Genomic DNA, 11,973 nt, shown 5'->3' with positions numbered 1-11,973 from the left:
TGATTTTATGGAAAGCCATAATGATGGCTTGCAAGCACAGGGAAAAGAAAATTCTGGATGCAATTTATCAGAGAGATACTATTAACAAGCTTGCAAAGACTTATAGGGTGTTTTCACATTTTGGTCCAGTTCTCTTGTTTAACGGGTTCAGTCCATAACCCAAAATGATATATTTAGTCCTGATTTGCAGTGTTGAGTGTTTATGCTTCTTGCGTGTTCTTGAGCAGTCTTTTTATTTTATTTATTTATTTTTCATTATATTCATCTCTTGTTTTTGGTGCATTTTGGAAATGTTCATATTTCAGTCAAACAACATCAGAGCTTATTTGGAAGCAAATTGAGACCTTTTTTTTTAGTGGTCTCGTTCTGCTTATTTGCTGCACATCAAGGTTCAAGAGTTCACACCTACTAACACAAACAGCATTACAGTTTGCTTGAATCTAACTACTTCTGCCTAGCTTGAACAAACCTTGCAATTTAAAAACCTCCACAACACATCTCACCTCCTTAGAATTATAAGGTTCTATCTGACATTTGTGTCAAACTTGAGTTAATCACATATTCATAATGTATTATAAGTTGTTTACATTTTAAGACCTTTTATTAAACAAAAAGGGTTTTATCTACAATGTTGAACTCTAGCTAGGTTCTTTCTGTGAGCCAATCAGTATTTCGAATGCACGCACAAGGACCAATCAGGATCAGCTTTCTTTGTAATTCCACGGGATTGCTCCATTGTAAAAAAAATATGATATATTAAATATTAAATATTTTTATTTGTGTGTATATATAGTCAGTGAAACATTTTTATTAAACTTTAAACAACTAATTTGCCAATTGTTTGTTTTCTTATAAAGCAGGGGTGTCCAAACTCAGTCCGGGCCAGTGTTCAGCATATTTTAGCTCCAACTTGCCTACACACACTTGCAAGGATGTTTCTAGAAAGCCTAGTAAAAGATTGATTCGCCCAGGTGTGTCTGATTGGGGTTGGAACTAAACTTTGCAGGACATCGGCCTTCCAGGACCAAGTTTGGACACCCCAGTCTTAAAGTCTTTAAATTTGATATTAAGCCTTGAAGGGCAAATAAATAATTTAATTCATGGGGTCTTAATTACAACAATAAATATTAACATATTAATTAAATCAACTGTAGGTGGTAGATCTTTCTCATATCTGGCACCTAAACTCTGATACAGCCTTCCTAGCACAGTTCGAGAAGGAGACACACTCTGTTAATTTAAAACTAGATTAAAAACACATCTCTTTGCATTAGCATACACATAAAACACAAATGCTTTTAAAATCCAAATCCTCTAAATGATTATATATATATATATATATTGATAATTAGTCTGCATTGTTTAGGGTAACCGAAGCTGGGAACACTTCCCAAAAGGTGTTATAATTTGAATGGCATCTGCACTTATATTAGTCAGTTTTTATTATTCCCGAGGTTTCCATAATCCTGGACCAGGCCATCACCTGAGCAGCTGCTGTGGTGGTCATGGAGGAGTGGAGAGCCTGTATATCAGCCGATGACCTCTCCCACCTGCAGCTTTTACATGTTGAACAACCAGCGTTCTCCAGCCTCTGCATGGCTAGCTCTCTAAAAAAAGTTTGCTCTCTAAAAAAAGTTTGCCCAGAGGAGAAATGGTTGTGCCCAACTGAGCCTGGTTTCTCTCAAGGTTTTTTTTTTTTCCTTCACTATCGTCAATTGGTGAAGTTTGTTCCTCGCCGCTGTCACCACTGGCTTGCATGGTTCAGGACTTGTGGAGCTGTTTAGCTTTAGTTAATTATCTGCCAGACAGAACCTTATAATTCGAAGTGGAAAATGACTTTTTAGAATTAGAAGGACCTATCTGCATTTGCCCTGTTTTTTTACCCCAATTTGCAAATTTAAGAGAATTTTGACAATTTACATTTAGAGTACTTTTAGGGTCTCTGTCATGCTTGAATGAAACAGAACTTTTACACATGTATTGTTTGCTATATGAAATGCAAAAGCTTTGAAGCTCAATTGCTCAAAATCATTTGGAACACAGATAGAACCTTATAATTCCAAGACAACGAACTGTACCAAGAATAGATTACATTAACATACTTGTTTGTTTAATTGCAGTATTAGAGTATGCAAGTAAAGTATTGAAATAAAACACACTGTGTCATACTAAAGCTTTTTAAAAATGGCCATACATAAAAGTATGATTTCCATAATGTGACTACTAATGAAGATGTGATGAAGCACATTAAGAATGGTCTTATCTTCTTCGTCCTCTTCACGACAGCCAGAATGAGAAAGCTGTTGAAGAGATTCATTAATCCCATTCAGAAACCATTATTCTGGAGACAAGAGATGGAGTTATGACAAAAGAGATCACAAGACTGAGAACAGCCTGACAGCAAATGTCCTTTTATGATCATTCATCACCATTTACTGTATTCCCTTGATTCCTGACAGGCTTGACCCATAATGACGCTTTGATAGACTGTTATTGTGTAACATTAAATGCTATTAACCTTTGAACATATCACACTGTTTAAATGTGTGGGTCATTAATTACGCTGGCACTTGCTGACATGTGTGTAGTTATTAGATTAATATGTCTTGATTATTTTATCTAAACAAATTTCAGATCAGTTAGGCTTCTAATTTGATCCTGTATATGTGTTTGAGACCAACTAAAAATGACAGAAATCTTTTATTTTTCCTTTGTGTATAATTTTACACAGAGTTATTTCTGTTACTTTTTATATATTATATTGCTTAAAACTGCTGAAAATGTTAATACAAGTCAGTTTGTTATCACAAAACTCATATATGTATATATCAGACGTGTAGCAGAGATCAAGGTCCCACAATGTAATTTGATCACGTGTGAAATATGGGTGTTAAGCAGACATTTTTGGAGTGTGTTATGTTTTATGAATCACCAAATGGTTTCAGCTAAAAATCTTCAGCCCAAAAATCTATAGTCATCCTGATCTTGCATTGCTCAAGGGTTAATAAATACTCAAACACACATTACTGTGATATAATGCTATATATTATATAATGCAAAATTGACAGCTAGTAGTCATTTTTTAAATCAATCCCTCGTGGAAAAATACAGAAACAGCATAAAATGGAGTAGAAATCGCAAAAAAAAAAAAAAAAAATGCAGTTGGAAAGCTAGATCATAATGATAAAGGTTTACACTGGCAAAAAAAATGTGAATTCAGCATCCCACATATTTCAAGATATTATTATTTTTTATTTTTATTTTTCAAAATCAAGACATTTCAGATAAAGCACTGAAAACTGAGGCAATTCATATGTCCAAGGTTACAGCACTGCCTCACAGAAAAAAAATATTAATAACTAGAAATACACCAATCGTTGAATGGCACTGCGTCACTGCTCAAGGTTCGCGTCTGTACGCCTCCTCATCATATAAAAGCGGCTGAACGGTGCGCTTGTGCAGACCTTTGAGAGTTAGTTCGCAGCAGTGACCACCGCAGCTTTACGCACAGCTCAAGTACAAATCTGGCACACTTCGCGTTTAATTTGCGATTTATTGGTAAGTGTTGATGCTTAAAGACTGTCATGGAGGTTAATAGTACTCTGTCAAAACGCAACTTAGACCTGCGCTTCTTGGCGCAGAAACTTCTCTCTTCGGCGAACCGGTCCCAGACATTTCTGGACAACGAAACAGAGAGCATATCCGAGGAAGATTTGGACGTGAATACAGACATCTATTCTAAAGTTTTGGTCACTGTGATTTACGTGGTGTTGTTTTTAATTGGGTGCTTGGGAAACTCGATCACCCTTTACACACTTCTCACCAAGAAATCTCTCCAAAACCTCCAGAGCACGGTGCACTATCACCTGGCGAGCCTGGCCATATCCGACCTGCTCATCCTGGTCCTTTGCATGCCTATTGAGTTATACAACTTCATCTGGGTGCACCACCCGTGGGCTTTTGGGGAGGCTGTATGTAAAGGCTACTACTTTCTCCGGGACGGCTGCTCGTATGCGACGGCGTTCAACATCGCCAGCCTGAGCGTGGAGCGCTTTATGGCCATCTGTCACCCGTTCAAGGCGAAGAGCATCATGTCGCGGAGCCGCACCAAGAAACTCATCAGCGCCATGTGGATCGCCTCATTTTTCCTCGCCACTCCGATGCTCTTCACTATGGGACAGCAACTGATGAACGATGAATATATATGCACCACCATCGTATCCTCGATAACTGCTAAAACCGTCCTACAGGTAAGCGCTGTTTATGTTTTCAGGGGTGAAAATGTCTTTACATTTCAACATAATAGCTACGATGGTGTTGTGTTGGCTTTATTACGCATGCGGTATATAGGGACGCAACCTGTTGCGTAACCTAACATTTTCATGCTGATTTAACTAATAACGGCATTGTTTAAAAAAAGTTAATATGTACTAAATAATACATAAAACTACATTTAAATATGCATTTAAAATTTGTCTTACTGTTTGTATTATATGTGCAAATATTAAATATTTTTTAAATGTAAATAATCTTTATGCTAATATATGTATGTACAGTAAAGAATAACGCTTTCAGGCCTTTTAGACAATTTACAAAGCAAACAACCGAAAAATGCTATGTAAAATAAAACAAATGTGCACCATTTCTATAATAAAATATAATAGAATTATATATTATAAAGTTATTATAAAATATTAAGATATGTTGATTTGGAAAACAAAGTTACATAAAAAGTTAATAAAAAAATTTCTAGTTAACAAAAATGCCAGTTTTTCTTGTTTTAATCATATACCTACTCACTTAGTTTAGATTTTATTTTTCTAAATACATTATTTAAGAAGCTTTAGGTATTTATTCCTGAAAATAAGACAAAAATATGTAGTAAGACAATAATTTCTTGTAATGAATTCTGAGTAAACAGCCTTGTCTAAAATCAGCATGGATCATGTGTGTCATGTGCTGTACAAATCCGAAATGAAAACAAAATTCAACAAAACAAGTCCAAGTTGACAAAATGTCATCAAGTCCAGACATGCTGATTGAAATAGAAGACCCAAACAAGCAGCATGAGCTGAAGCCCAATAGGTGTCAGAGTGAAGGTACTACTGGAATGAACAAAACAGGCTGACAGGCTGAGCTTTTACCTTAAGAAGCTACTGTATTTCTTCTTAAATAAGGATCTGAAGCGTTCAACCTAATGCATTCGGCTTGATTGAGTCATACTGAAAACATTTAGCATTGTATTGTGTTTGTTTTTCTGAAGGACATAATCAGGGGTTACATTATTTAACATGCATTATGCCTGTTTGATTATTTTGGAATTGCAAATGAGTTGGTGATGTCTTGATTATTCAAACCCATTAAAATGAGGAGCAGTAGGGTTCTTATTGATTTTGTTGTAAGCACTGTTGGTCATGAATGTCAAAACAAATCATTGATTCTAATGAATTTAACCACTCTTGTAAATGTACGTTTTAATCAATTATATAAGGATGTCAGGATTTCAAAAATAAAGGTTTGTTATCTTTCCAAAATGGAATGCACTCACGGTGGCCTAAAGTAAATCCTGATTGGCTGGAAATGCAGACATTATGCTTTGATTCTTGGAAAATTGTCCTTGCAGCCTAAACCTTGCGCCTACCTTATTCTTTTCTATTACACCAGTGAATCTAATTTAGACTGGAACACAATCCATTTACAAGGACAGGAGGTCTTCTGCTTTTAACGCTCAGATTTATAACTCTGTACATTCAGAACAAAAACAGAAAATACACACAGGATGAGAGTAAATCACAAGCACACCATTGGCGTTCGAACACAAGATGCTATAAATACATCAAAATTATACTTAATTCTAAATGGCATAATATTACAGCATTTGACTCTTGAAATGATTGATGATAATTATACCTATAGCATAGCGGACTCATTTAATGAGTCACAATCTGAATCTGAGAGAGCACTCTGCATTACTGTAAAATAGAAAAGGAGTACATACTACCTGACAAAAGTCTTGTCGTCGATGCCAGTTGTATTAGCAACAAATAATAACTTGACTTCTAGTTGATCATTTGGAAATGTGGCAGAAGGTTGATTTTTCTGATGAATCATCTGTTGAACTGCATTCCAATCATCACAAATACTGCAGAAGACCTATTGGAACCTGCATAGACCCAAGATTCTCTTAGAAATCAGTCAAGTTTGGTGAAGGAAAAATCATGGTTTGGGGTTACATTCAGTACTGGGGCATGTGAGAGATCTGCAAAGTGGATGGTAACATCAACAGTCTGAGGGATCAAGACATTTGTTCTGCCCATTACACTATAAATCACAGGAAAGGGCAAATTCTTCGGCAGGATAGAGCTCCTTCTCATACTTCAGCCTCCACATCAAAGTTTCTGAAAGCAAAGAAGGTCAAGGTGCTCCAGGATTGGCCAGCCCAGTCACCAGACATGAACATTATTGAGCATGACTGGGGTAAGATGAAGGAGGAGGCATTGGAGATGAATCCAAAGACTCTTGATGAACTCTGGGAGTCCTGCAAGAACACTTTCTTTGCCATTCCTAGAGATTTATTAATAAGTTATTTGAGTCATTGCAGAGATGTATGGATGCAGTCCTCCAAGCTCATGGGAGTCATACATAATATTCATTCTTTTTCCACTGCACCATGCCTTTATATTCTAAACTGTATATTATTTCTGTCAAGTGAGAAAATAATTAAATTAATTAAATAATTAAATATCAAGGCATGATCATATTTTATTTTGGTAAAATAAGCGTAATCTAGAAGTCTTTGCCTTTCATATAAGCCACTTCTGATGCCAAATGATCAACTATAAGTCAAGTTATTATTTGTTGTTCCTAAAACTTGGATTGGTGACTAGACTTTTGTCAGGTAGTATATAGGCACACACAAACAAACATGCAGAAAAAAACCCAAGTGGTGCAAAGAGAGAAAGAATAAAGACTGAACGGATAAGGGATGAATTGGTTCAGTCAGTCATTGCTGAGTGTGTGTATCATCCTGAGATCCTCCAGCCAAAAGAAAGATTTTTGCAATCATAGCTGTTTGCTACAGTACAAACAGTTTATCATGTTTCGATCATGGCAAATTGGTTACCACAGAAAACCCCAAGCTGTCCTCTTTCATATACAGAAATATAAAATATGATTCAGTGTTGTATATTTCTATAGCAATACCTGGTATTTGAGTGCCCTGTGGGGCACAGAACGATTGCAGAAAGAAAACGTAAATGGTCTTATATTACTTTTTTGGAGATGTGGTTTAACCTCAACCCAAGAAGTGTAAACTGACATAAATATGTATGTTTTCTGAAGGCTTTCTGTTTGGTAATGTTTGCTGAATAGGAATCTGAATATGATCTGTACTGTTGCGCTTCACCTTTCTAATGCTTCGCCCTCTTCTGTTTGTTGTTGTGATCTTTCTTATTGCACATTCTGCGCCTGCAACTAATCCTGTGCTGCACTTGAAAGTGCATGGACACAAATATACAAATAAAATGAGACTGACATATATATAGCAGCAGGCGGTGATGCTGGCGAGGATATGTAGCTGATAGCTGATATTGGTCTGGCACTGCGTTCTGGCATGTGTTTAGAGCTCTTCTTGCCATAAAAAGGAGAGAAGATTGGTTGAGTCAAAGTTTTCAGCTTCTGACACTTTCAACTGCACAACACCATTCATGAAGCACAGCTTTCTGGAGTCAACAGAACAGAACACCTGCAAAAAACACCAGTGGGGGTGGAAACAAATAGCAAATAGATTTCATGGCTGAGCGGTAGATTAAATAGCATGCCAAATTTAATATTGGAAAATAGAAAGGTCACAAATGTTTTGTTCATTTTAAAATAAAATTAGTTGGTACAATTAATTTTTGGTTACATTTCATGGGTTGGCTCTTTCCAAATTTGATATAATAATCAGGGGTTATAACTAGTTTCTAGCACTTTTTTACAGAAGGTAAAACACATAGGTCTGTTTAAGCATTATTATTATTATTATTATTATTATTATTATTATTATTATTATTATTATTATTATTATTATTATTATTATTGTTATTATTAAAGTCAAAAGTGTGTATCTAAGTAAATGGAATTTAAAACAAGTTGATTTTATTCAGCAAGGATGGTAGTAAGGTTATAATATCAGTAATAAGGTTATAGTAATTATAACGCAAACAAATGTTGTACTTCTAACTTTCTGTACACGTAGTACAATACATACATATTCAAACATTTATATATATATATATATATATATATATATATATATATATATATATATATATATATATATATATATATATATATATATATATATATATATATAAATATAATTTATTTATTTATTTATTATTTTTTACAAGACGCTAGTATTCAGCTTAAAGTGACATTTAAAGGCTTAATTAGATTAATTAGGTTAATTAGGCAAGTTATTGTATTAGTAAGTGGCTAATAATTTTGACCTTAAAATGTTCATAAAAAAATTAAGAACTGCTTTTATTCTAGCTGAAATAAAACAAATAAGACTTTCTCCAGAAGAAAAATTATATATTGTCATGGATTGGTCAGGCTCTCACGACCCCCACTCACGAAGATCACCATCACCTGACTTCTAATGAGCACACAGCTGCATCACATTCACGAGCACCAGATAAAAGCACAGCACTCCAGTCGCTCATTGTCCGGGCTCGTCTCGACGAAAGCGGACAACTGAGCGACCACTCAGCGTAGTCATCCTCAGCTAAAACAAACGATTTACTTACCTGTTCTCTTTGTATTCCTCCTAGTCTTCCTGGTCCTCCCGAATCGTCCTGTCTTCCAGTCCTTCCAAGTCTGTGTCATCCTCTGTCAGCTGTATCTGGTGTGTGCTGTCCATCCTCGTGTATTCCTGTTACCCAGCCACGGAGGAAAAGACCCCAACATCATTCCTGATCCTCCTGGCTATCCTTCATGTGCTCCTTGTTGTCATTTAATAAACACCCTAACGTTTCCTTACCTCTGTCTCCTGTCCGCTTCATAACAGAAGCCCGGACCATTAACGACGACAACATGAGCACCCCCGATCACCTTCAAGAGCTGGTGGACCAGTTGAAGCGGATTCTACAGCCACCAGCTCCACTTTCCAACGCACCACCAGCACCGAGCACTTCCGCCTCCACAGTTTCTTCTTCGGCCCTTCCTTCCAGTCCCATGGCCCGACCAGCGCCCTACTCAGGCGGAGCGGGGGAGTGCAATGGTTTTCTGTTACAATGTTCCCTCATATTCGAAATGCAACCTTCTCTATATCCCACAGATAAGTCGAAGATCGCCTACATCGTATCTCTACTCTCTGGACCTGCACTTAAATGGGCTGAGACGATCTGGAACCAAGCCGGGCCGGTCATGAATTCCATCACTACCTTCACGGAGTATTTCAAAGAGGTGTTTGGACGTTCTGATGGGGAAGTAGCCGCTGGAGAGCAGCTGTATCATCTAAAGCAAGGTACTCTATCTACACAGGAATATGCTCTCCGGTTTCGCACTCTAGCAGCTGCAAGTGGATGGAATGAGAGATCGTTGTTGACCACGTACCGGCTCGGCTTGGAACCCACTCTCCGAATCCAACTGGCCACATTAGATGATACAATGGGTCTGGAGAGATTCATCCAACATTCTCTCCGATGTTCCGATCGTCTCCGTTCCTATCAACAGGACACCATCACCCCCTCGTCTGCACTCCTCCAATCGCCTGAGTCAACAGCCTCTCCAGAACCAGAACCCATGATAATAGAGTCTGGAAGACTGACATCAGCGGAACGACAGAGGAGGCTGACCCGGGGTCTGTGTCTATACTGCGGTGTCAGTGGACACACCCGTATGGAGTGTCCCCTTCGTCCCATTCGGACTTCAGTGAGTGTATTCAGTACGAATATTGAACAATGTAAACCACTTACTACCACCGTACAAATAACTACTGCCTCTATTTCTCTCCTTGTCACAGCCCTCATCGACTCCGGGTCAGCAGGGAACTTCATCTCCCAATCCCTCTGTCGTCAACTCCACCTCCGTACTGAGGCGTCCTCGCATATATACCAGATACAACCGATAACCCAGTGCACTCGATCTTCGACCCGTATCCATAGACAATGCGAAGACATCCTTCTTCAAGTGGGGTTGTTACATCAAGAGAGGATTCAATTTCTGGTTCTGGAGGGTGCAAATATGGACATCATTCTAGGGCGCCCGTGGCTGGTGAAGCACGATCCCATCATCTCTTGGGGCACAGGAGAGATAAAGAAATGGGGATCTGGATGTACACCTGCCTGTTTTCCAAATCTCCCTCTTCAAGGTCGGAACCCCATTTCTTTGTTTGCAACATCGGTCGAGAGCCCTCCTGAGAAGCAGTCTATCCACATTCCTAAGGAGTACAGCTCCTTTCATGATGTCTTCTGCCCCAAGAGAGCTTCCCAGCTACCGCCGCATCGGCCATGGGACTGCGCGATCGACCTAGTTCCAGATGCCCAGTTGCCAAGAGGTAGGATCTACCCGCTCTCGCTTCCAGAGAATCAGGCAATGGAAGATTACATAAGGGAAGCTCTGAGTCAGGGGTACATACGTCACTCAAAATCACCAGCCGCCTCAAGCTTCTTCTTTGTGGCCAAGAAGGACGGAGGGCTGCGTCCATGCATCGACTACAGGGTCCTAAATAACGGTACAGTAAAATACCGATATCCCCTTCCTCTGGTACCAGCCGCTTTGGAACAGCTCCGAGAAGCTAAAGTCTTCACTAAATTGGACCTCCGCAGCGCGTATAATCTGATAAGAATACGTGAGGGGGACCAATGGAAGACAGCATTCGTGACCCCTACTGGCCACTATGAATATGAGGTCATGCCTTACGGTCTGGTCAACGCCCCCTCCGTATTCCAAAACTTCATTCATGAAGTCCTCCGGGAGTTTCTTCACCACTGTGTAATAGTGTACATAGATGACATCCTCATTTACTCCCGGAGTGAGGCCGAACATCGCCAACACGTTGCGGAGGTCCTACACACATTGAGAGAACATCACCTCTACCTCAAAGCGGAGAAATGCTCATTCCACCAGAAGTCGATTCATTTCTTGGGATACATCATTGACCAAACCGGTATACGTATGGATGGGAAGAAAATTGAGGCTGTTCTATCCTGGTCAGAACCCACTTCCATTAAGGAGCTCCAGAGGTTTCTTGGGTTTGCTAACTTTTATAGACGGTTTATCAAGGACTACAGCAGGATTACATCACCTCTCACTAATCTCCTCAAGGGTAAACCCAAAGGACTGGAGTGGACCAAAGAAGCAGCCGCAACCTTCCGCCTTCTTAAGAAGGAGTTCACAAGGGCCCCACTCCTGACTCATCCTGACCCAAATCTTCCTTTCGTGGTGGAAGTGGACGCATCCACCACCGGCGTCGGGGCAGTATTATCTCAACATCATGATACACCGCCCCGACTGCATCCCTGTGCCTATTTCTCTCGGAAGTTGAGCCCGGCGGAGCAGAATTACAGCATAGGAGACAGGGAGCTTCTAGCAATCAAGCTAGCCTTGGAGGAGTGGCGTCACTGGTTGGAGGGAGCCAAACATCCGTTCCAGGTGATCACAGATCACAAAAACCTCCAATACATCAAAGAGGCCAAGAGACTATGTCCACGTCAAGCCAGATGGTCACTTTTCTTCTCACGTTTTGATTTCTCCATTTCCTATCGTCCAGGACCCAAGAATCTAAGAGCAGACGCTCTCTCTCGTTTACACGAGCATCACGATCATGAAGAACTCCCAACGAAGATTCTTCCCGAACACATCTCCATTTGTCCGATCACCTGGAACGCTCCTCCAGTCGTTGCCACTCCGGAAGCCCCTGCTCCGCCGGGATGCCCTCCTCATCGGCAGTTCATACCACCTGAACACCGGGTAGATCTGATCCAC

General features: G+C 39.4%; 1 protein-coding gene across 1 annotated transcript in view; it reads left to right on the top strand.

The window, feature by feature from the left end:
• Positions 1-3,477: 3,477 nt before the first annotated feature.
• Positions 3,478-11,973, top strand: part of ntsr1 (neurotensin receptor 1 (high affinity)) — an 87,539-nt gene continuing 79,043 nt past the window's right edge. Inside the window, exon 1 of the mRNA XM_056449991.1 lies at positions 3,478-4,250. Within this exon, the coding sequence (XP_056305966.1) occupies positions 3,585-4,250 (666 nt within the window). The 5' untranslated portion in view covers positions 3,478-3,584. The remainder of the gene's footprint in view (positions 4,251-11,973) is intronic.

This window comes from Danio aesculapii, chromosome 23 (genome assembly GCF_903798145.1).
Source record: "Danio aesculapii chromosome 23, fDanAes4.1, whole genome shotgun sequence".
NCBI lineage: Eukaryota > Metazoa > Chordata > Actinopteri > Cypriniformes > Danionidae > Danio > Danio aesculapii.
The sequence above is the reverse complement of the archived record's forward strand: the minus strand, read 5'-3'. Positions and strand labels throughout refer to the sequence as shown.